The sequence below is a fragment of the Cebus imitator genome, unplaced genomic scaffold, assembly GCF_001604975.1.
Source record: "Cebus imitator isolate Cc_AM_T3 unplaced genomic scaffold, Cebus_imitator-1.0 Scaffold95, whole genome shotgun sequence".
NCBI classification, from domain to species: domain Eukaryota; kingdom Metazoa; phylum Chordata; class Mammalia; order Primates; family Cebidae; genus Cebus; species Cebus imitator.
The window spans coordinates 3,702,606-3,727,778 of NW_016107410.1; the positions used below are offsets into that span (position 1 = coordinate 3,702,606).

The 25,173-nt window shown below is 44.6% G+C and overlaps 2 protein-coding genes across 4 annotated transcripts in view; one reads left to right on the plus strand and one right to left on the minus strand.

Annotated features, from left to right (window-relative positions):
- The window catches only part of GPR39 (G protein-coupled receptor 39), a 219,929-nt gene extending 199,476 nt beyond the window's left edge, over nt 1-20,453 (plus strand). The window contains exon 2 of the mRNA XM_017536075.2: nt 19,575-20,453. Within this exon, the coding sequence (XP_017391564.2) occupies nt 19,575-20,080 (506 nt within the window). The 3' untranslated portion in view covers nt 20,081-20,453. The remainder of the gene's footprint in view (nt 1-19,574) is intronic.
- LYPD1 (LY6/PLAUR domain containing 1) overlaps nt 19,331-25,173 on the minus strand; it is a 36,685-nt gene continuing 30,842 nt past the window's right edge. For all 3 annotated transcript variants that reach the window (XM_037741147.1, XM_037741148.1, XM_037741146.1), the window contains exons 3-4: nt 20,488-20,760; nt 19,331-20,453 (exon numbers count right to left, since the gene is read on the minus strand). In XM_037741147.1, the coding sequence (XP_037597075.1) occupies nt 20,525-20,760 (236 nt within the window). In that variant the 3' untranslated portion in view covers nt 19,331-20,453; nt 20,488-20,524. The remainder of the gene's footprint in view (nt 20,454-20,487; nt 20,761-25,173) is intronic.

Below are 25,173 nucleotides of genomic sequence, written 5' to 3' on the forward strand. Positions count from 1 at the left end.
CACTTTTCCAGAGTAGTTGCACCAGTTTACACCCCATGCCAGCAGCATATGGGAGTTCCAGTTGCTCCAGTTATTTTGCTTCTACACAGCTCTTTTGCTTCTACATGGCTTTTTCCCCTCTACCTTTTTTACATTTGACCATTCTGTTGAGTCCGTGATGATATATTGCTGTGGCGTTAGTTTGCAGTTCTCTGATTACTCCTGACGAGGGACATCCTGGTATTTGTTCACTGACCACTTGGCTGGCCTCCTTCCTCTGTGAAGTGCCTTTTTAAGTCTTCTGCCCATTTTCCCTATTGGATTATTTGCCGTTTTTCTTGTTGTTTTGTAGGAATACTTTATATATTCTCCATGAGTCTTCTGTTGATTGTGGCACAATTTTTGGAGTCACAGTAGGGGAGCTGTTGATAATTAGTTATAGCAAGTGCTGTAAACCAGGCCCAGTAGGCAGATTGGCAAATGACTGCTCAGCACATAGTGCATTCCGGTTTTAAGAAGATTTAAAGAGACAAATTTGAAAGCACCAACAGCTCATATGAGAACAAAAGCAGGGGGGGAGATGCCATGTTTTCAGTATACAACTTTATAGGGCTCTCACTTCCTTCTCTTCCTATATCTTTCTGAAGATGTTCACTTTCAGAGGCTGATACTGGGATGATATTTTATTCCCATATGGGGCTGATTCAGCACTCAGTTTTCTATCTGTCCATGATCATCTGCCTTAGCTTCATTAAACTTCTGACATTTTATGATTCTCTTAGTCCAACCCCCTAATTTTATTAATAAAGAAGCAAGGCTAAAATGGTTAAATGACATCCGTCCCCAAGGTGACACAGCTGGTTAGTACAGAGCTGGGACGAGAATCCAAGGCTGCTGTGCTTTCTCCAAAGGCACCTTCACAAGTCTTTAATATTTAAATCAACCTGTAAGTACCTCTGACCATGTGCCAGGTCACAGGAGGCATTGGTGTCAGCTGGAATACTGGAGATGGAGGGCAGGCCCTGGCCTGGAAGATGGAGGACTCGGCTGCTGATGACAGTGGCTCAGCAAGCAGCCTCTGCTTTCACATTGGCGAGAGAATAGGCTGCAGTAGACTCCTCTGACAACCCTCCCAACCCTGAGTTCTACATCCAAAAATCTCTCCCCTGAGGGAGGAGAAAGGGGAGATTTTTTTTTTTAAACAGGAAACAAGTAGATAAGCATAGATTTCCTTTGAAAGGAAACGATTGGGTTTCTTTAGTCAATAAAGAGAAAGGAGAGAAATCAGGCTTCAAATAAGTAAAGTCCTTTGTGATGTGAGTGGTGGTGAATAGTCTCTCTCAGTTCAAAGGGGCAAAAGGAAATGTTTGTTTAAGGTTGGAGGCCTCCAGGTTATACCTGGGAGACTAAGTGATGTTGCCTTAGGAGGCTGAACAACTTGCCCTGCAGGACACTACATTACAGACATTTATATAATTGAGACTCTTATGGTTGGAAGTAAGAGAAAACCATATTCACATTGGCTTAATAAAAAAGAGAGAAAAAATGTATTCACTTATATAATTAAAAAGTTTATAGGTAGATCCTATATCAGGATTGTAGGATCCAGGCTCAAATAATATTAGAAATCATTTATCCTGTCTCTTTCTTGGAGAGTCTTCTCTTTGCTTTCCTGTACATTGACAAAGGACAGCCTTTCAGGAAAGCTATCCCAGCATTGGGGAAGTCATGGCCAGAGTTACAGGCTTGTGTTTTCCTGGTTATTAACTCCAGCAGAATATTTTTTTGCCCCCAGGGTTTCCAGCAGATGTCCTGAGGTTGGCTCTTATGGGCCTGATCTGGAGCACATGTTCATTGTTGAGAGAACCGGCCCTGTGACCCTGATTGTCCACTGCTTCTCTATGTACCCACCTGTAGGTGTAGAGAGCAGGATCCACCCCCAACCTGAGCTGGAGGGATTGAGTCAGGGACAGTGGCTCCCCAGAATATCAGGGTGCTCTTACTGGAGGAAGAGAGAATTAGTTTTAGGCAGGCGTGAAAACTGATGTCTACGTAACCATCCAAGTACAACAGTGTGCAGAAAACCATGGAAACTCAGGACAGGATGGTGGCAAGACACTACTTTGTGTTTCCCTCAAACCCAGGATTCTAGGAAGCAAAGAGAAAGAGAAATAATATTTATTGAGTGTCAATATGCCAAATATTGATGTACAGTCTCGTTTTATATTCCAGTCATCTTTCATGGAAGATAGTAATTTCCCAACTTTGCAGTCAATGAAAATGAGGACAAGAGGGTTCATAACTCGCTCCTTAGAGTTGCGTGCTGGCAAATAAAGGGGCCTAGCTCATAAAGAAGGGGTCTTGATTCTAAAATCTCCCTCACTGCACAGTGCTGTTGTGGAAACTGGGGTTTCAGGTCCCAGAGCTGTGTGAGTCATAAACATAAAGTTGAAAGAAGTAGCCTTGGCCATGGGGGAGGAGAAAAAGATCAGGCTTGGGTTTTGCTCCATCCCTAGCAGCTGCCCATCTGGACAGCCTCAGATGAGTTTCCTGCCTGCTCTGGATCCTCCTTTCCTCATTTATAGCTTGGCAGGTGTGGGAAAATCCATCAGGTGTCCTAAAGCTGACGGCGGCCAGTCTGTGATTAGGTAAGGGCAGGTGACTGGCTGTGCCAGCAATGACCCAGGTGGACACATCCCAAGGTGGCTCTGGTGTCACATTTTGGGCTTCTAATTGTGGTCCTCTACTCCAACCATTCCACCCATTTGTTTCCTCTTTTCTCCACCTCAGGTGCATCTCGGGGCATGGACTCCCCTCATCCCCCAAATGTGCACCTGGGCAAATACAGCTTTGCTCTATGAAGCATTAATCCCAGACGAGTTCCAGAATTTCTAGAGCATGATGTCCTGGAGTTTTCTGGAGCTTGCCCCACTGATGCCCTGAGGCCTCTGCCCCACTGCTTCCCAGCCTGTCTTTCTGGCTTGCATTGGTTTGCTTGGCTGGGTTAATTGGTTTCCTCTGTCTTTCTCCATCCTCTCCCAGACTCAGCTTAGAATGCTTTCACAGGCTTGGGTCACATCAAACCTGAGAGACCTGCAGATTCAAGTGTGTTCTTTCAGGTTTGGGAAGGCCCTGGCAAGAGAGAGGAGGAGTCCTTCTCCTCACTCATGCAGGGCCAGCAGGCAGCCTCCCCAGAAAATAATTGGGCTGCCCTTTGCCCTCCTGCCTTGTCTCCATCCAGGATTTAGAGCAACCTGAAGCTACTCTGTTCTATGCACATCTTTCTGGGGTGGGATTGGGAAAGATGATAACTGATTTTTCTTCTTTAAGTTCAAAATCATTTTTCTAAGTACCATTGCCTTAAGCAGTAAAGCAATACACAGTAGTGTGCATGTGTGTGTGTGTGTGTGTGTGTGCGCGCGCGTGCACGCACGCATGCACACACACACACAATGAATTCTAGTTTAGTACAAAATTTAGGATAAGGCCTTGGCATACACTTTAATAGATTCAGTTTTTCTCATATGTTTCAATAAACACATATCCCACTGTGCTGTACTAGGCATGTGCTAGGACACAGGCCTTGGTCTCCAGGTGCTCAGAGTGAGCCATGGAAATTCATCATTCACATCATGTGGTTATGCTGTCTTGGAAGTGAGAACAGTATCTGGGAGGTTCTAAAAAGTTAGGGAGCCTTCCCAGAGGAAAGGATATTTGAGCTGGTAGGAGTTTCCCGGAGTCTGTCTTGGGCAGAGACATGGAGTGTCCTGGAATTAAGGGCCATTGGAAAAAGCTGGAGCACTGGGCTCAGGTGGGGACTGGTGATAAGGCTTGGGAGACAGGCAGCAGGGAAGTCACAAAAGGCTTGGATGTGATGCTGGGACTGTAGCGTAGGCCACATGCCATCTGGGTGTCTTGTTAAAATGCAGATCCTGAGCACAGGTCTAAGGTGGGGCCTGAGCTTTTGCACGTCTAACAAGCTCTCAGGATATGCCATTGACCACACTCTGAGTAGCAAGAGTGAAGGTGCCCAGGCAGCACTGGGAACTTTTTATAATGATCATAATCTTTTGAATCTATGTACCTGGATATTCTAAAAAAGTGTAAGTGTATTTTCTAATTTGGTTCACATAATAACCCTGTGTAATGTGATTTATATAGTTCATAAGTTTTAGACGTGGATCCTGCAGTCTAGGGAAGTTAAACAACCAGAGTTTTGTAGCTGAAAAGGGCCTTAGAAATCAAAGACAGCCTCTCAATTTACAGGCAAGGAAACTCATCTGTCGTCTTCGAGGTTGTTCCTGGTCTAAAAGCCCAGTTTCTGTGACTTGAATGTGTTGCTCATAGTTTTCTATGTCTTTAAAGACCAAGGTTGAATGAAAATCTTCAGTCAGTCCTGGGAAAGGTCCCAGACTTGCTTCTCTCTCTGGACTAGACTCTGGGAGAAAGTGTGGGATTGTATCTCTGGATGATAACATTATAAACATGGAGACATAGTGCTGGGGGTGATGCACTTGAACTTGATAGACACTCTTGATTGGAAGTTCCCAGTTTTCAGGCTGCCTTCCACTCATTTTCTTTGCAATGTGGACCAAATTGGTTCAATGATAGTGTGTCCTATTTTTTTCATCTGTAAAAATAGGGATAACAGCTCTCTCACGGCATGGTTGGGAGAATCAAGTTGGCAGGCCTTCATAAATGCATTGTGCACCTGCCACAAACCAAACACTATGCCAAGCACTGCAGACAAAGAACAGGACAGTTACGGCCCCAAATCCCATGGAGCTCACATGGCCAAGAAGACTGATACCAAAGACACAGGTTCCAGCTAAGGATGTCCATGTGCACAGAGTACAGCCAAGAAGTATGGGGGCAATAAAGACTTATAACAGGAAGGCCTAACAAGGAGGTCTCAGACAGCTTCCAGAAGGAAGTGGTCCTTCAGCAGAGAAGTGAGAAATGAATGAGTTAACAAGGAGAGAAGAGAAACTGGCCGGGCCAGAGTACTGAGGAAGGAGCGAGTTGGCTGGCACCGGGAGCCAAGAAAGGGTTGGGTGTCAGGAGCAGGTGCAGAAAGGAAAAAGGCAGTTCAAGGAAAGACTGGAGAAATGAGCCTGGTCAGATTCTGTAGGACTTGTTAAAGATTCAGGACCTTACTCTAAGATTAATAACAAGCCAGTAAAAGGTTTTAAGCAAGGCGGTGATGTGAACTATTCTGTGACTTAAAGTAATCCTGGCTTGCATGGAGAATGGCTTCAGCAGGAGTGACTGGGAGACTTCTGCCTAGCGTAGGCAGGGCAGGAGATGACAGTAGCCCACAATTAGGGTTGCGGCAGTGGGGATGGATGGCAAGAAAGGGACAGATTTGGGGATGTGGGGGTGAGAGAGGAGGAAGTAAAACAGGACAGCTTGCAGGTTTCCAGTTAGAAAACCTCAACGCATGGCATTAGAGGTTATTATGATTGGGAGTAGTGCAGAGGGTGCGGCTTTGGGTGGGTCATGAATTCAGTTTGGACATGTCACGTTGTAGGTACAGATAAGCTCTCCAAGCTATGATGTTGAGTAGGTAGTTGGCTGCAGGGGTCTGACTGTAGTTGTGTACTGATGCTGGTGACATTGATTTGGGAATTGTACATCCCTTAGGGATGGTATTTAAAGCCAGAATGATGGAGGAGGTGCCCCAGGGAGAGGGAGTAAGAAGGGGAAGTAGAGAGCTGAGGGCAGCTCCTGGAGGTGCTCTGCCTTTTGGTGATCATCAAGTGAGATAACAGATGAAGAATAGCTTTAAAAATTAAAGCAGGTTCTCATTGTTGCACTGTACTGTACTGACTACGTATAACAATGTGCGTCTCTGACATTTGCTGCTGCACTTGGATGGGAGAGATTACATTTAATGTTCACAAATCTGCAAGACTATTTCCTCCAAGTTATTTTTGCCGCTATTAAAAGAAAAACCCACCAGGAGGGATTTATTCTTATCATGTCATGCAACAGTAATTTCATTTTCAAATCATCATCAGGAAGGCATCGTCATCTGATCATTCTCGCCTCAAAACCCTGTCTTAGAAGCCTGATACCATCTCGACCTTCCTGAGAGCTGTGCTGATTTCTGTTGAGACTCTCAGCTCTAAATCAAACACAGTGTGAGCCTGGCTCCTGTGTGAGCCTCTTTTGTATCTCTCCCATCAGCTGATTTTGTTTTTCTGCCTCTGGTCCTGGCATTTGGCTGTAGATTATTCCAAGAATTTCATTGCTAACTTACATGAGATGAACAGATAATAAGGAACAGAACTTATTTTCTAATTTATTTTGAAACTGAATTCTAGATTCTGTTTATGGGGAGGGGTAGAATCGACCTATGATAGTGAGAACAGTCTTTGACTCAGAATTTCTTTTCTTCTTTTTTTTTTTTTGAGACAGAGTCTTGCTCTATTGCTTAGCTTGGAGCGCATGGCACAATCTTGGCTCACTGCAACCTTCGCCTCCTGGGTACAAGCAATCCTCCTACCTCGGCCTCCTGGGTAGCTAGGATTACAGGCATGTACCACCAAGCCCAGCTAATTTTTGTATTTTTGGTAGAGACTGGTTTTGCCATGTTGACCACGCTGGTCTTTAACTCCTGACCTCAAGCGATCTGCCCTCCTTGGCCTCACAAAGTACTGGGATTACAGGTGTGAGTCATTGCACCTGGTCAAATGAATTTTCATAGGAAAGCATCCTTCCCCAGAACTATTTCCAGGCCTGGCAGTGGGGGTGGGGTGCAGGTTCTTGCTTTGCAGAAAATAAATCCAATCAAAAGCAGACATTCTGCAGGAGGCTAGTTTGCCAGACTCCTATTCAAAGCTAGTTTGCTTCTTTTTAAGCTTTTCTCTTAGTAACAGAAAAGTTTATTGTGTTTCCCTTAAAAGCAAAAGGCCCTTCCTTGTCGTAGAGAAGCCTCATAGGGGAATAGGGGATCTTTATTTCTTGCCAGCTGAGATTCTATTCTTCACCATGACATCCACAGGAAGAAATTCATTCCTGAACTTGTGGCCATTTCAATTGAATCACCTTAATTTGCATTTGAGACTCAGAAAGCATTTGATCTTTGATCTCCTTAGGTATGCTTCCCAGATGAAACAGCTGGCTGGGTCTATGTGTTTCAGCACATGAACTGTGGACCAGGCCGGGTCAAACTTCTGGCCCTGACACTTGCCTGCTATGTGAGTTTGGACAGGTCTTTTCACCTATCCATACCTCCACTTTTCTATTTGTATAAGAGTGTTGGAATTGAGTAAGCAAGTCTAAGTTAAGTACTCAGAAGAGTGTCTGTCATACAGGTACTGTATGAATTTTAGCTGAGTATTACCTCTATCCTGGGGCAGGTGATTGGATTGTGTAATAAGGAATATGAGCTGCCATTCGTCACTGCTGCTATGCTCAGTGCCTGACATGCGATAGTGAGGTGGATACTATTACTTTGTCAGTTTCACAGAGATACAGGTCCATGGTCACATAGTTAATAAGTAGTGGGGCTGAGATTCAAATCCAGGTCCATTTGACTCCAAATCCTAGTCCTCATCTCCCCACTGCTGCCTCCTCTGTATACTTTGACTGAAGAATGGGGGTAAAGAAGCAAGGTCAAGGTCATGTGGAAAGGAGGTCTTTTTGGCCAATTAACCAGATGACCAGGCAGTTCTAGAGCATCCCTGCCCCTTGTCATTCCACCTGGACGGGAAGCATGTGAGCATAGGGAGTTGGGGACAGGCTCGGAGCTCTAGTCCTCAGAGGATTTTTCCCGCTTTTTGTCATCCTTCCTTCTATCAGTATTACCCCTTTATTACATCCTCTACTTTTTGACCACTCCTTGTCTTTAATTCCAAATACCTCTGTGTGTGTGTGTGTGTGTGTGTGTGTGTGTGTGTGTGTGTGGTGGAAGTTAAGGCCTTAGGGCAGAGTGGTGAGAGCTCCATTTCCAGGTAGTGGAAAAGAACTTTGGACTGTTAATCAGGCTGTTAATCTGGTCCTTTCTCTGCTACTGATTAGAAGGATAACCCTGAGAAAGTCACTGAATCTTTCTGGGCTTTATCCATGAGTTTGGGATTGAAGATTGGAAGGCATCTGACATCCTGTTGTTCTAGCCAGGCTTCTCCTAGATCTCTGACCTCTAGGAGTGGTCTTGGTGACAGTGATGATGGTGGTGAGGAGGTGGTTCTGATGGTGGAGGAGGTGATGCAGATAATGATGCCAATGGAAGTGGTTGGTAGAGGTGGTAATGATGACGGTGGAGATGAAGGTGAATGCATGGTGATTGTTGCGGAGACAGCAGTGAAGGTAATGGTAGACATGGTGGCAGTGGCTGTAGCAGTGATGGCGATAGTGGAGGTGAAGGTGATGATGATGGGGGTGATAATGGCATTGGTGTTGGTGTTGATATTAGTGGTGGTATAGGTGGAGGTGATGATAATGGTGGTGGTGGGGTAGCAATGTTGTTGGTGTCAGTAGAGGTGGAGGTGATGATCATAATGGCAGTGGTGGGAACAGTGGAGTTGGGGTAGAGGTAGAGATGATGATGGTGGTGGAAGCAGTGGTGGTGTTGGTGGTAGAGGTGGAGGTGGTGATGATGGTGGGGGTGGTAGTGGTGGCAGTGGTGTTGGTGGTGATGATGAAGGTGGCCATAGGAGGAGCAATGGTTGGGGAGCAGAGGTGGAGGTGAGGAAGATGGTCGTCGTGGTGTTGGTGCTGGTAGAGGTGGAGATCATTCTGGAGGTGAGATGGTCATAACTGACAGTGGTCCTTTTCTAACAGCAGTCGCTGTGGTCAGCACTGTCCCTCTAGTGTCTCCTTTGATCCTCCCAGCAGCTCGTGTTATCTCCATTTGCAGATCAGGAGCCTGAACTTCAGAGAGTGAGGCTGAGCATCTCGGCACTGGATGGAATTGTTCTAGTCAGGTAGAGGCAGAGCTGGAGGTGTCCAAGGAATCCTTTATCGGGAAATTTGTGATAGCCATAGGGAGGGAGGGGGTCAATACTGGCCATGTTTATATTTTGTCCTTTTCAAATCCTTTCCTGTTACAAACCAGTTATACCCAGATGGAAATTGAGGGTCATAATTGTCAGATTTCATTCCCCAAGGCCACACAGCATAGAGTGTCAAAATGGCCTCCATGCTTCTGCACACAGCCTTCTAAGTACTTTATTATTTGTCTACAAGTTTCCTTCTTTGGCAGCAGACCCCAGCCCTATGCTCTAGGTCTTGGCCTGCAGCTTCTCCGACAAAGGCTTGTATCATCCATGGGGGGGAAGGGCCCCCCAGGTGAATTATTTTGGCGCAGGTGAATGTCCTCTGATATATCTTTACTAAACGGGGTTTTCTGTGTCCTGCTACACACATTGATCTACATATGTACTCTGTTGGTACCCCATAGGGCCATCTTAGAAACAGAAAAAGAAATTAGTTTTTAGTGTGGAGAACTCAGGGTAAATCGGTAGCAAAGGGGTCTTCAGGTTGAAGCTGCCTGCCCTGAAGGCAGTCGTCAGAGTCCAAGACTCCTCAGCCCCTGTCTAGTTCTCTTTTAGGGCTGAGTGTGCTGGTCTTGTTTGGATGAGAAAGTGATCCCTTCTCTCCATTCCCACTCTCTCCTTTTCTTCCTTTAAGTAGAGAGATGGAAATGAACCAGGCACTAGGCCCCAAGCTTGGAGGGCTAATACTGACCTCTTTGGACAGAGAAGCTAGCTTCAAAGGGATTCCATAGACATTAGATGAATGCGTGTTAATTGCCCTCCTACCAAAATCCCTCACCTGGAACCTCTCACGCTCTTTCCCTCCTGCAAACATTTATTGAGCACCTACTATGTAAAGGTTTTCTGTTATGCACTGAGAATACAACAGTGAAGACGGAGCATCTTGCCCGCCTTGAATTTCTAGCCTAGTTTACACTGCAGTGTTATGATGATGTGGGTGGAAATGAAAATTCTTGATGAACTCATAGAAGGGAACTTGATAGACTTGTGGAGTCAAAAAAGGCTCCCTGGAAGGAGTGACACTTAAGCAGAAACTTGTGGACTAAGATCTGGACTAAATGTGGGCAATTGGTGTGAGAGGAATGTGGAGGAAGGAAGAGAGGAGGAGGAAAAGCAGGAGATGAGGAGGGTGTGGTCTCAGCAAAAGATCAGCGTGTGGAGAGGCATGGAGGCCAAAGAGAAGAGATCGGGGTTGGGGCCTAGCCGGTCATGGGGACTGGGGCATAGAAGCGTGACAACCTATGCTATGGACTGAATTATGTCCCTCTCAAGTTGTATGTGGAAGCCCTCACCCCAAATGTGACTGTATTTGGAGATGAGGCTTTTGGGAGCTATTTAAGTTTAGTTGAAGTCATAAGGGTGGGACTCTGAATAGACAGGTAACCTTATAAGAAGAGGAAGAGAGCTTCTTCCTACCCCGTGCCCTTACTTCTGCCATGTGTGAGAATGCAGAGAGATGGTGGCCATCTACAAGCCAGAAAGCAAGCCCTCACCCAGTACCACATCAGCTGGCATTTTGATCTTGGACTTCCCAGCTTCCACAGCCAGGAGGAGTAAATTTCTGTTTTTTATCTCATTCTGCCTGTGGCATTTTGTTATGGCAGCCTGAGTTGACAAGTGCACCCCATATCTAGACAAGAGTGGACAGAAACTACTTTCTTGCCTTTAGTCTTTGTTGCTAATTCTATAGTAGTAACAAGAAGTGGTAGTGGGCGTCTGGTTTTACCTTTCGATAATATAGGTCAGCATTACCTCCTAGTTCACAGCCTGTGAGGGACTGATTCTTTCTTCTGGGTTGGTTCAGCTATAAGAGAGACTCCCATGGAGGAAGCTTTTAGCTCTGTGCCCCACCCATGGTGGGCCTCCCCAGGCTGGGTTGGAAGGCCAGGCCCTGGCTAGCCACTCCTCTGCTTCAGTCACAGGCTTTGGGAGATGGTCCTCCCAGGGTCTGGGAGCCCACTGAGGGACCTCAGGAAAGTAGACAGTGAGGAAGCAGGTTCTGTAGGCATGCTTGTTTGTCTCCACACTCCTGAAATGCCCATGCAGCAGAGGCTTGGCTGAGTGCACTGGCTGGCTTCATCTGAGGGCTGCATGATTTCACCAGACTCTAAAGGGAGCTGGGCCAGTGCAGACAGCACCTGCCTGGAAAGCCCCATGTTTGGACTCATGGGCTGTGTGAATTTGGGCACCTCATTCCCTTCTCTGGGGATTCTGCTAGCTCATCAGTAGACTAAACTCTGAGGTCTTTTCAGTGCCAGCATTCTAGAGTTTTAATTTTGTACTATTTATAGGGAGCTGAATTCTATTAAAAGTGCAGCCTTTCAGCCATTAATCAATGTTTATAAGTGGCATGGCTAGTGCCTGTGTGGTATGCATCGAGTTGTTATTTCAGTTGCCCCAGCTGCAAGCTTCTTCGTCACATGCCCCGCAGCCTCCCCAGGGGACTTGAAGGACATCATGCCCCTCATTACCACCACCCACTCCTGTGCTGCGTGTTACTAGGGAAGAAGCATTTGGCTTCACCTGCCAGGCTGAGAGAGAGCTACAGGTTTATGTAGCTACACCATGTTTGAGGACTCACTATCAGTGGATTGAGGATAGATTGCATAGAAAGCCACACAGCTACTTACAGTTGAGATCTACATAGAAAAATATTTATTTAGCAGATTCCAGTTGATCATTTATCATGCATCATAAAGGTACAGAAGCACTAAACCACAATGATGACCCTAAATGCTATTTACTTTGAGTGCAAGTGGCTATCCTACAGCTTCCAGACAGGAGAATTTATTTTAGAAATATATGTTTGTTATGGTAGTGATTGATAGATTTTCTTCTTGTACTGAATCTTCTAGAGCAGAATGGAATAGCTGTAATGCTTAGCAAATTGCAACCCATTTGGAGTCTGGCTTCTGTGGCACATTTCACAGGCCTCTAGCCTCAACGTGGTGGATGGAGTTGCACTGGGGAGAGAGTTCTTTCCTGGGCTCCATGAAATGGCTGGAACAAGGATGGAGACATCAAACCATCTGTCTTCATGGACAGAGGCAGCCATCTGTGGCATTTACATCATTTTAAAGTTGTGGCCTGTGCCCTTCTGAAAACCAAATCCCAACAGCTCTTCTGTCTTGTCCTAAAGAAAATTCCTCAATAGGAAAGAGGGCAAGAAGGCAGATCTGCCTACACAAAGGCCACCAAGCTGCAGGTCACTGGAAAAGTGATTGCAAGCTTTTCAAGAAAGTCCTAGCTTGGACTTGGACCATGTCAGAGGACATGTCACCTGGATTTAGTGCTTAGGGAAGGTGCGATTGGTCCATGATCAACTGCATCCCATCCATGCAGCTCCCAATGGCTCTCTGCCTTCTTTGACAAACTCAGCAATGGGTGGAGACTACTCTTTCTGGCAGCTCCCCGTTAGCTATGAAGGAATTTGCGTGCAGCCGACCCAATTGCATTCTCAAGATAATCCAAATAAATAATGGAAAGGGAAGGGTGTTGGCTGTGAATGGCTGCACATGGCTTGATTTGTGGTAATTTCAAACAAAGATGGGTGGGGAGCAAGAGGGAAAAGGTAGATGGAAAAAAGATGCCACTGCTTTACATACTGGGGAAGCATACAGAAAGAGAAGAAGTGAACGCAAAAAAGGAAAGGTGGGGAAAAACAAGAGGAAGGGGGAGGGAAAAGGAGACAGAGGGAGAGAGTATAAGAGAAGAAAGGAGACAGGATGGAGAAGGGCTGTGTGTGGAAATGAGTGGGACTGCAGGATGGTTGTCTAGGAGAGGAACCCGAGGGAGGGGAGTTCGTAGCTACTGTCTGCTCTGACCATAGACACTGATTAAAACGTGATGCTTTAAAGGCAAGTAAGTGACAGTGCTAGGGCCCCTACCAGTGCCCACTGAGCCAGGGGCTCCACCTCAATTTTTGCTTCTCTCAGACCTGTGTTCTCCAACTTGTGAGCAACAGAGTCAACAGAGGGCTTGTTAACCCCAGATAGTGGGCCTCACGCTCAGGGTCTCTGATTCAGGAGATCTGCGTTGAAACCTGAGAGTTTGCTTTTCTAAGAAGTTCCTAGGTAGTGCTGATGCTGCTGTTCCAGGGAACCCTCCTTTGAGAATTCTGTCGTAGCAGTTAAAGACTAAACCAAGGTTGGCGCCAATTTGGACACCTCGGGTCAGACAAGGTCAACGAGTGAGTTCAACATCTCAGCTTACTTGCAGAAGCAGATTGCAAACACTACCATATAAATTGAGAAAGTGCTAAAATCTTTTATTGGATGTATTTGTCTCTTCCTGGCTCTTCATTCAACTAACCATATGCTTACTTTCCACTGGCAATTGCTATTTAAATGTCAGTTGACAAGCAGATGCTCCTCACCCTATTACATGCAAGTTAATTTATTGTCCACAAGCCTGATGGAGTGTTCTGTAACCATGCTGGTTTCCCATTGTCCCCACCCACCCCTTTGTTGCAACCATGCTGAGACCTGCAGCTCACAGAAGGTAAGCTGCCTTTGTGCTTCTCCATCCCCTGCTCATGCTGTGTCTCTGCCAGGGCTGCCTTTTCCTAGGCTGACTCTTACTCTCTTTAACTTTCCGTGTGAATGTTCTTGCCTATGGGAATGTTCATTCAGCTCTTCTTGTTGCTGCAGTGCTGCTCGGCTCAGACCATTCTCCTAGCTCTTAGAAAACCACGCTGTGGCTTTGTATCATTAGTACCTAGGACAGAATCCTTACTAGATTCCAGCCATCAAGAAGCAATGGCCAAGTAAATAAGCGAAGTCCAGAGAACTTGAATGAGTGGATAAAACTTGAATGGGGCCGGGGGGTGGTGGGGAGGTGGAGATGTCTAACCCCTGCTCACTATGGTCAGGGTTAGAGAGAAATTGGAAAATAAAGGCAGGAACAGGCAGGAGGGGAGGAGAGATCAGCCATAATAATCCAAGAAATCCTAAATCATCATCAGTATACCCCTGCACCCTCAAGCCTTCAATGATTCCATAAAATGGGATTCCACAATAGGTAGAAAAGCTAATATATGGCATTGATTTAAATTACACAAAGTATCTTTGCTTGTGAAGCGATAAACTTTCCAGATCTTTTAAGTATTCCTTTTTTAGTAGGTACTTATGTAAGATAGATGGATGGATGAATGGACAGACAGAGAGATGACTGACTGATAGACAGTTGGAGTCATTGTAGGCTAGGTCACCAAGTCATGACCTAAAGTCTTATTTTAACCTTCTTTGGCTCCCTTGGGCTGGGACTTTACCTTCCTTTGGGCAGGAAACATGTCCTCCAGAGTTTAGGCAAATGCCTGTTCTTGGAGGACCTGGTTCTAAAACTGAAGCAAGAGATTGCACAGAAAAGGCATTGTATAGACCTGCTGCTTGTTGTATCCCATGCTGTGAATGGTCGGCACTTGAGTCTAAACCTGGGAAAAACCCTAAAATTACAGTAAAAACAAATAATGGGCTTGCTTGGCAACCTAGGGTAGAATCCAGTGTTCTAAGCAGTATGACAGGGTGAAGGAGTGCTGCCACCCTGACCTCAGTAGATCTTGGGCAAATCGCTTAATCTCAGTTTCCCCATGTGTAAGACAAGGGAGTGACAAGGCTGGTCTCAAGGTCTCCTCTTGCTCTCTTGCTCTCTAATGACTCCAAGATGGAGTTCTGGGGAACATACCAGTAGTTACTTTCACTTTAAAGGTTAGAGGGGAGAATATAGAGCATGGTGTCAGATACATCAATGCCACCACGTTCTGGGCTGCAGAGCTTAATGCACTTCTGAAGATTAAACCAAGCAGGCTGCCTCTAATGCTGTCGAAATGTCAGCCTTCAGTGCAGGGTGTTGTTAGACATCTGCATTACCTCTGTTTTTTAAACAACATGACTCTGCCAAGAATGAATCTGTGTCATCGTCTAATGGCTCTTGTCATTTTAGTGTAGTGATCAAGGAGGAAAAATGAAAGTACTTTATGTGGAAAACCAGATAAGAAGGTATTTCATAAGCCAGAGTGCAAGGCTGTCTGGAGTATAATACAGATCTATCAGTAATTCAGTTAAAACAGTTTACCTGCTTTACATGAGTGGGTTCAGTTCACTGATCTTCATTCAAGCTAACACTGAAGTTATTTAACTGTGGGCTGCACATTACACCACGCAGACCAAAGAATTATAGCTATTTTTTCCAAATGTAATATACAAATCCATATTGATTGCAGCCAAACATGCCTTTAGTCAAATCTTTAGTACACTTTATTAGGGCATGGATAAGACTTTAAAGTTCTGTCTTAGCCTCAGGGTAGCTGGGGCTGGAGTTGAACCAATCGCAAACAGCCAGAATAGAAAGTTACCTTGGGATGCAGTATTTATTCTCAACAGTGTATCATTTAGAACAAACTTTTTTAAAATGTAAAAATAAGCAATTACTTGTCATTATAAAATGACACATTTTACAAGGGGGCAAATTTGGTTTTATTCCCCTGAGAGGTGCACCTCCATTACAGTGCTCACAGGCACATGCCTCATGTTTGTCATCTGCTCTACCTGTATGTCTAATGCTCCATTTTCCGAGAGCAAAGTTGTCTTTCAAAACACAGGAAGAAAAGCGCCAGCCATTTTTCCCACCTCCAGCTGGTGGGGGAAGTTTATCCCAACAGCCCTGCCAAGTAGCTGGCATGATCTGCATTATTCTAGGATAGCTAGGCAAAGTTTAGAATGAGGAATGCAAAGTACATCCTTGTGCTTTCAGGATTATTTCAGTTTTAAATGATTTAGAGTTCCCTTATATGGAAGGCTTTCTAGGAAAAGACTGGCTAAACCTGTTTCTCACTATAATTGAGAATGCATACTCAGAAATTTAATTCAGCATTGGGTGCACAGTAGTGTAATAAATACAGGCTATGTGGGAGATTCCTTCGGGCTTCCTTGGTTTGACATGACTCTCTGGGATGGGGTTGTTAAAGGGACAGTTGGGGGAATGGGAAAAGGGGGAGCCTTGCCACTCTGGGGAGGGCCTAGGTAGGATTCCTTTAGTGGGTACTGTCCAGTACCATAGCCACTAGCCACATGTGTGTGTTCCCAATTAAGGCAATACTGTAAGAGTAAAAGCTATACTGGGTTTCAATGAGTTAGTATTAAAAAATGTAAAACATCTCAATAATTTTTATATTGCATGTTGAAATTACATGTGAAATAATTATTTGGGGAGTGTATCAGATTAAATAGCAGTATTAAAGTTGACTTCACCCATTTCTTTTTCTCTTTGAATGTGGCTACTAGAAAGTTTAAAATTACATATATGGCTCTATATTTCCAGTGGACATCACTGTGCTATATGCATTTTACATGGTGGAATTATGGTTAGTGTTTATTTTCTTGCTTCTGTTTCTGTATTTTTCAAACTGGCAATATGAGTGGCAGACAGTATTGTGTTTTGAGGAAAAAATATGTAGCATGGATTTTGGAGTCTGGCAAAGATATGTCCTAACTGTTGCACTCGGGCAACTTTCTCTGAGCCTACACTTCCTCATTTGTTACATTAAGAGAATAACTCTTTTGACCTCACCAGGTCAAAGCTTTCCAGGTTGTTATCGGGAGTGAGAGATGCATGGGAAATTAGCAGAGTGCTTAGCACAGAAACCGGCATAGGAAAAACTCAATAATAAATATTCCACATTATTGTAGGTTATATCAAAACACCCATCCGGTGCACAATGTGAAAATCTGTCTCCGTTTCTAATTCAGGTCTTTGTCTCTCTTGTTCTACAAGTTTGCCCTTGGTATTATATCTACCGACTTTTACATCTGGAAAGCTGAACTTCCCCTTCTTTGCCTCATAATTGAGCTTGTTCATACTGACCTTACTCCCACTTAGTTACTTTAGCTCCTTTTTAACTTCAGAGCAAGAATTTTATCCTGGCTACAAACCACGCCCCAACCCTCTATCTGCCCCTGCCCTTTGCCTTGTACCTGGAGGCTGGGTCTTGCTTTTTACCGACGTCTGCTTCTTTTGATGAGATGATCAGTCAAGGACAATTGACACCAGGCCAGTGCATGTAGGAAGCTGTCAGAAGAGTAAGGGTCATGTAAACAAGAGATCAAGACAACAAGGAGCAAAGACAGAGCAGAAGAAAAGCAATGTTACCACTTCTCTCCCCTTGTTTCACAAGCCAGACTTTTCTTCTCATTGCCTTTGTCTGTTGGCTTTAAAAGCTGTGCTATGTTCAGCTCAGGGTAGATACAAGGTGTTTCTCATTGCCTTTCTAGATTCTCACCGCCTGAAGTACAACCTCCCACAGTGTAGCATGGCACACATGTAAAACTGTGCACTCAATTTCCATATTCTGGGCAGTAACTCCTCAGATGAAGATAGTTATACATGTTCTCTGAAATTCAGTGATGGAAGAGAAAAAAATGCAAAACTTTGTGAAAACACGTGGCTTCCTAGCTCCTTCACAATTAATGAGCCTCTCAGTCAGAGCTGCATGAGATACTAAAAGGAGCAGGAACATAAGATGAATTTGGAATAGCACAGGTGGCTGGGAGCACCTGTACTCCTCAAAGTAGTGGGGAAAAAAAGTCCCTGATCTCTTATGCGAGTATGTATTTTTTTAATCAGAAATATGTTGGGTTTTTTTTTTGTTCCTTTGAATAATTCTTTACAGTATCTGTAACCAGGTGATTCAGAAGAAACTCTGGACTTAAGGCAGATTTTCTACCATTTTTTCATCAGATCAATATGTTACTTCACCTGTTTTGAGATTTGCTGGATGTTCTCAGGATAGCAAACTCAAAGGAAAAAAATGAGCAAATTGGTTTATATTTCCAAGTTTAGGCTGAGAGTTGACAGGAGAAACCTGTGGAAATTCACAAAAGGAAAGTTTCCAAGGCCTTCCTTGGTCACAGATGGATTTGTGGATTTGAATACACCTAGGGTCCCTCCAACACCAGGCAAGGAATACTCAGGCCAGTACAATTGGGAGGCTCAACTCTGGATGTGTGAATGTGGCTGTTTTCCCTGGAGCATTTTTTTAAATTGGTTTATCGAGACAGAGTTTCACTCTGTCAGCCAGGCTGGATTGCCATGGCGCATTCATGTCTCACTGCAGCCTCAATCTCCTAGACTCAAGTGATCCTCCCACCTCAGCCCCCCAAGTACCTAGGACCACATGTGTACCACCATGCCTGCCTAAGTTTTTCTATTTTTTTGTCGAGATAGGGTTTTGCTATGTTGCCTAAGTGGGTCTCAAACTTCTAGTCTTAAGTGATCCTCCTGCCTTGGCCTCCCAAAGTGCTGAGATATCAGGCATGAACCACCATGTCTGGTCCCCATTTATTAACAAAATATTTACCATGAGTCATAGGCAGGAAGCATTCGTTGCCAACTGTGACTTTCCTATGGTTTCCAAGAAAATCAGAGGATTGAAAAGGTGAATAAATGTTTCTTATTATGATTGGTTGAAATTTAGGAAAGGAAGGAAGCATTTCTGAAAATGCAAATACTGCTTTAACATAGCAGCTCTCTACAGGGGAACTTATATTCTGGGTGTCTTGGCTTCTTAAGAAAAGAGACAGCAAATGCTCTGCAAATCCCCTGATCTTCCTTTTTTCTTTTGTCACTGTAAACTCTCATGATACCTGTGATTTCAATTGTTTGTGGTTGGTGTAGCATCTTTATCTCTGTCAGAATTGCAGAATCTAGTGGTGGTTACATTAGTTGGAATATAAACCTGTGGGCATGCAAACAAATGTACATACAGTCAACATTTGATCTACATAAGGGGCCTTCGAGCGGTCTCTTCTCTAGGGTCTGATTGCTTTTGGGCTGCTGACAGCACAGCTCAGTGCTGCAAAGGAAGGGACTATGTTACTGGCTGCTGCAGTTTTATATTTGCCATCTTTGAATAATTCTTTTTCCCCATATAGGGGTGGAAAAGATGATGGACCTAAAAGTGTCTGAAAAGAAGCACGTGCTGTTGCAGAGATGAGCATGATTATAGGTGTGCATACCTAGCATGTATATGTCCAAAAAGCATTCTTGGTGACACGCTATTTCTGATTTTGCTTCTGTTGAAACTGAATGCAAAACCAGTGTCATTAAATCTGCTGCTTTGTTGCCAAAGGGATACGACTTCCATTTGATTTTAAAATATCACTAGGTCTTCTTTGTGCAGACATCCTTTAAAATACAAACACTGCCTTATCGAATGCAGCTATACAGTATGTATACATCTTTTTCTTTAAAATGAAAAGACAAAACCAGATTTATGGATAACATAAAATGCTTTCTGGATACACAAACACCAATGAAAACATTTTTTAAAATTAACAGACATCAACCAGTATAAATACACTGTCTAAAGCATTTAATGGTCTTTAACACAGCCGCCTCCCTCGGGTTTGAACCAGTGTTAAATTCTCTTTTGCTCATGGCAAAAGAAGCTGTCAAGCACAACACTGAAAAATTGGTACCATTTCCTGGCCAGTAAGCACAGAATGGAGGGACTAAGTATTTTATGGTTTTATTTATTTATCTACTGAGTTCTCATGCTGTGTTTTTCTCTGTTTCTCCCTCCTGCTGGTGCCTGCCCAGGGCTGATTGTTGTGACACTGGCCGTATGCTGGATGCCGAACCAGATTCGCAGGATCATGGCTGCAGCCAAACCTAAGCACAACTGGACGAGGTCCTACTTCCGGGCGTACATGATCCTCCTCCCTTTCTCGGACACGTTCTTCTACCTCAGCTCGGTGATCAACCCGCTCCTGTACACGGTGTCCTCGCAGCAGTTCCGCCGGGTGTTCGTGCAGGTGTTGTGCTGTCGGGTGTCGCTGCAGCATGCGAACCACGAGAAGCGCCTGCGCGCCCAAGCGCTCTCCACCATGGACAGCGCCTGCTCTGCGCAGCGCCCCCTGCTCTTCCTCACGTCCCGGCGCCAGTCCTCTGCAAGAACTAACAAGGTTTTCTTAAGCACTTTTCAGAGCGAGGCCGAGCCTCAGTCTAAGCCCCAGCCATTGAGTCTGGAGTCACTAGAGCCCAACTCAGGCGCAAAACCAGCCAATGCTGCTGCAGAGAATGGTTTTCCGGAGCACGAAGTTTGAACATCTAGTGACGAAGCCTTGAGTGGGACCTGGCCCTCCACCCCCAAGAAAACAACGTCACCCTCACACTGCAGTCTCAAAATAAACTATGCCCCCATCAAGGGTGGAATGGATGCTGGCAGCTTTGCAACAGGCAGTGCCCACCTCAGTGACTTCTAAGGGCTGGCTGTGCCAGCCTGGCCTTGGCTCTGGTTACACAGACGTAGGGGTGAACTTTCCACCTCCTTCCTTCAAGTACATACTGAAAATTCAGTCAGCCCGAATTCATTTAGAGCTTACAAAAATGCTTTACACAGAGCTCTTTCATTATTTGCAAAGGAACAAAAAGAGAACACGGACTCCTGCTCCCTACCCAGAATAAAAGGACGGCCGGGAGAAACTCAGGGAGGTGGTCGGGCGAGGGCCAGAAGAACAATGCAGGAGCGGGTGGCATCTCCTTCAGCTTCAGCAGTGGGCTGAGAAGACGGCTAATTTGAGGAGCAGGATGGTGGTGGGGAGCCCTGGCCTGAGGGCGGAAGCAGAACTGCCTCTTTTCTTGGGCCTTGGCCCGTTGCAAAGAGGGGTGTTGCAGCAGCTGATGCACACTGAGTTCAGTTTCCCTGGGGAGCAGAAGGACTGGTACCCGGCAGAGGCGATGAGACAGGCGGCTGATGATGCACAGGACTTGCGATACATGATCCCTGCAACACAGACCCAAAGGACCTGGGTTAACGTGCACTGGTCAAAGGACAGCTATTCCTTACTCCTTCCCCAGCCCAGAGATTTGATGGGGCCAGGGAGGCGCTTCCAATTATTTCACTGATACTCAAAACACACAAGATAGATGTTGAAAGAGACAGACAGTTTTTCATTACCTTTAACAAAACTGTACCTTTAACAAAACTGTTCCAAAAGCTATTTGAAATGCCAATAGCAGTGAATAAAGTGCTTTTAAAATGAAAGCCTTTTTTTAAGTCACAGTTCACACTACGTACAAGACAGCTTTTTATTTACTTTTTATTGTTGTTCAAACTGTCTCATGCTCATGCCAGTGAGGACACAAGCAGTGCTTCTAGATCTTATCTCTGTTATTACTTTATAAACAAACAACCAAAGAGAGATGGCTCTCAACTACGTGTTGATGAAATCCTGGAATTCTTTGAAGAAAGAAAGACCAAATTGCAACAGGGAATAAATATGATCCCTACTGAAGGGGTGCCTGGCTGACAGTGTGCCCCTCACAGTCTTATTCTCAGCAAAGACACTCTGCCTTCGGGACACATGGCCATCTACCAAGCCAGGACTACACGGCTAGCACTCAGGGACACACAAATTCTTTGAAGAAAGAAAGACCAAATTGCAACGGGGAATAAATATGATCCCTACTGAAGGGGTGCCTGGCTGACAGTGTGCCCCTCACAGTCTTATTCTCAGCAAAGACACTCTGCCTTCGGGACACATGGCCATCTACCAAGCCAGGACTACACGGCTAGCACTCAGGGACACACACTGGGTATAAAAAGGAGCTTCCCAAGAAGACTGAGGGGCCTGTCTCAAGGACCATATGTGTCCTGTCAAACTGCAGTAGAGTCATCAAATTAATTAGGGTGTCTTAGATGACTTATTTAGGGGCTTCCCTGTCTCCCAGGCACTACTCAGACAGCTGTAGTGTGCCCAGCTTCTTCACTACCCAAAGCTTCCCTCCAAGGAAGGTCATCATGATCACCCCCATTTTACAGATGTGAAGCCTCAGGGCCGAAGAGGTTTAGGAAACTTGCCCAAGGTCACATGAACAGGAAGTAGAGCGGCTGGGATTTAAACCCAGCATTCTGGCTCCATGCTGTCACGACCGTTACTGTAGAGCAGCAAAGTGGACTGCCAATTCACTACCACAACGGTGGGGATATTTTAGGGGGAGGGGACTTTACTCTGAAGATAGTGACATATGTATTCACACAAAAAAGCTATTTAATATTAAAGGTGGACTTAGAATTAAGAGGTCTTAATCCTGTTAGCTGCCTTGCACAGCTGAGGGATACAGAATCCCACTCATTTTCTGCAGGGGTGTGGGAAGGTGTGATTTTTGGCTTCCTCCTCCTTGAGAACTACCACTTTGGGTGCTGTAGAAACAGTGAAGAATCAAACTGCCTAAAACTTTCAAATGGGAAGTAAAGAAGTACTGTGGATTTATCTTAAAACATGCAATTTTATGTCATTTTTTCCCCTCTAACTGCATGTTTGCAGGGATTGATTTTCTAAGACCATTACAAAATCCTAGACGGTGGCTGCTCTGGTAAGATAAAACCAAGGTACAGAGGCTGCCTGTATCTATGGGTGGGAGGCACTGTTTGATTGCTAAGGAATACCCTTCAGGGCACTGCCCATTTATGGGTTTCCCATAGTCTCTCCATTTGCTATCCATGGCCCTTCTTAGGAAATCATTTCACTCTCTTTTTATTCTTAAGTATGAGGAACAGTAACTGGCATTTATTTGCCTGTTCAACTACAATGAACTTTTTTCCTTTCAGTGAATTTTTAAACTTTAAAAAATACTTACTGAATATGTTTTTCTCTGTAAAAATGTTCAAACAGTCCGTAAGGTGAAATACCCCTTGAGTACCCCTGCCAGTTCCAGGCCCTCCACCATATCCCCCTGCGGGCAGGAGCTGTCATCGGTGTGGCCTGTCTCCTCCCAGGCTGGTTTCTGTACATTTACATATATACTCACAGAGAAATGTGTTTGCACACATTTGTTAATACTATCACATCCTATATGCTATTCTGCAATTTGCATTTTTATTTAGTGACATGGCCCCGGCTACTAGTGGGATGCTATATCCCTCAGTTATGCAAGGCAGCAAACAGGATTAAGACCTCTTAATTCTAAGTCCAGCTTTAATATTAAATATTATCTATCCAAAAAATAATTTATTGAAATAAACTAGCCACATACATACCCACGCAACAAGGCTAACTTTACAGGGTTAGGGATCAGTGTGCAGGTAAGTTAGTTGGATAAATAGTGCATGTCGTTATGAAGAGATGGACTAACAGAGACACGATCTTTACGGCTGCTGAGACCCTCATGTCATTAGTCAGAAACAATTTATCTTCATAAGGAAAGTTGGGGAGAGGTACAAGCTCTCAAGTTGGTGGTTCATGAACTGATGCCACCACAGTGAGGCTTTCTGAAGGGGAAGGTTGACAGCTCCATAAGAAAAGGGGTATTTACTAGATGCGCAAGAGGGAGGAAAGACAAGGGTGCCTGATATCAGATAGGTGTCTCCACTGCCAGGCTGGCCCCTCCAGGCCAGGTACTCTGTGGAGGTCCAAGGGCCATCAGGCTTCTAGGCATGAGGGCCATGAGGGTCAGGGGAGCTCTGGGCTCCTATGAGCCTCCCTTGGTTAAAGTCTAAGTCTGGAAACTGACACTAGAGATGCTTTGGGTGAGATTGGATGTGATTAAAGATGTTTCTAATGGAATAAAAGGAAATGTAGATCTAGGAGGCATCAAGGTCAGTGACAGGCAACTGGCTGGTGTCGGGGTTATGGAGGAGCTCGGTTTGGAGACATTCAAGAAGAAAAGGTGTGCTAGTTCTAAACTGGGTGGTGGAGGAGAAGCAGGTAGGAGGTGTTGTACTAACAGAAATGGGGAAATTTGAGATTAAAGAGGGCTTTCAGAAAACAAAGGCATTTTACTCATCCTTTTGATGAAAATTGGTGTGGTGGAGATAACACAGTGCCTCCTTTGAGAGACCTGGGATGGGGCTGAGTGGTGAGGCTGGGACAGAGGGACTGATATTTGGAATCTGCAAAGAAGTGGAAATAAGCCACCTCTCCCATGGCTTCAAATAAAGAAAAGCCTTCCTAGTTCATTGTAGGCACTTGAGCGGGTGGGCTGGGGATGGGAACAGAGGTCCTGGACAAACGGGAATGGTTTTGGGGCATGCCGAGAGCTGCCCCGGAAAATGCATCTGATTGAATAGCACACAGGCCACTCAGTAGCTTTAAGAAAATGCCCCTGGGGGTTAGGCGCGAATGGCAGCCTGCACTGGTACAACTGGTGAAGAAAGCAATAGGAGAGAATCGGAGGCGGCAAGGAGTGGAGGGATGTAGAACAAAGACTCACACTGGAAGGAAATAAGGAATGCTGCCGGGCCGGGGGCGGGGGCAGTGAGGACTTAGAACTCCTGAACAGTTCCTCATTCACATGCTTATCAGAATAAATTCCAAATAGATTTAAGATTTAAATGTTGAAAAACAAAACCATGAAAGTACTAAACGGCACTTTGGAACCTTGGGAGATTTCTTTAAGAATTGTAAAGGCTATTCGATGACACAACACTCAGAAGCCATTACAGAAAATATTGAAAAATTAGACTATACACACACACTCTCTTTCTAATAAAATCCCTATACATAAGAAAAAAAGAAGTGAAATATTGGAGAAAATAATTGTAACTCAAATCACAAAGCAAATTTCCTTAATATGTAAAAAGGTCCTAGAAATCTGTAAGGAATAAATAATAAATCAGTAAGGAATACATAAATAACTCATTAGAAAGAGGGAAAGCAAATGACCAGATAATTTACAGAAAAAGAAACAGAACTCTGAAACACATGAAAAGAGGCTCACCCTCACATATCATAAGAAGAATGGAAATTAAACTACACTGAGATGCCATTATTATTTATCACTTGGGCAGAGATTTAAAAGTTTATTATAAACACCGTGTTCATGAATCTTAGAAAAAGACCCTTTCCCACACTGTTGGTTAGGAGAGTAAATAGGTATAACTTCCACGAAGGCAATGTGGCAATAGCCATCAACATTACAGATGCACATACTCTGTGACCCAGCAATTCCACTTTTATGTATGTATCCTACAGATATATTCACAGACCTACAAAACTACTATAGGCAAGGTTATTCATGGTAGAGTAGTGTGTCGTAGCAAAAAATAGACAATCACTCTATCCATCACCAGGGGACTGGTAAACTCCCAGTGTCTTAACTGCACAATGCAATTCCACAAAACTGTACACAAAGATACCGAGTTAAAAACAAAGCACAGTTATGTCTGGACAGTTCCCTCCTTCCTTTTCTCTCCCTC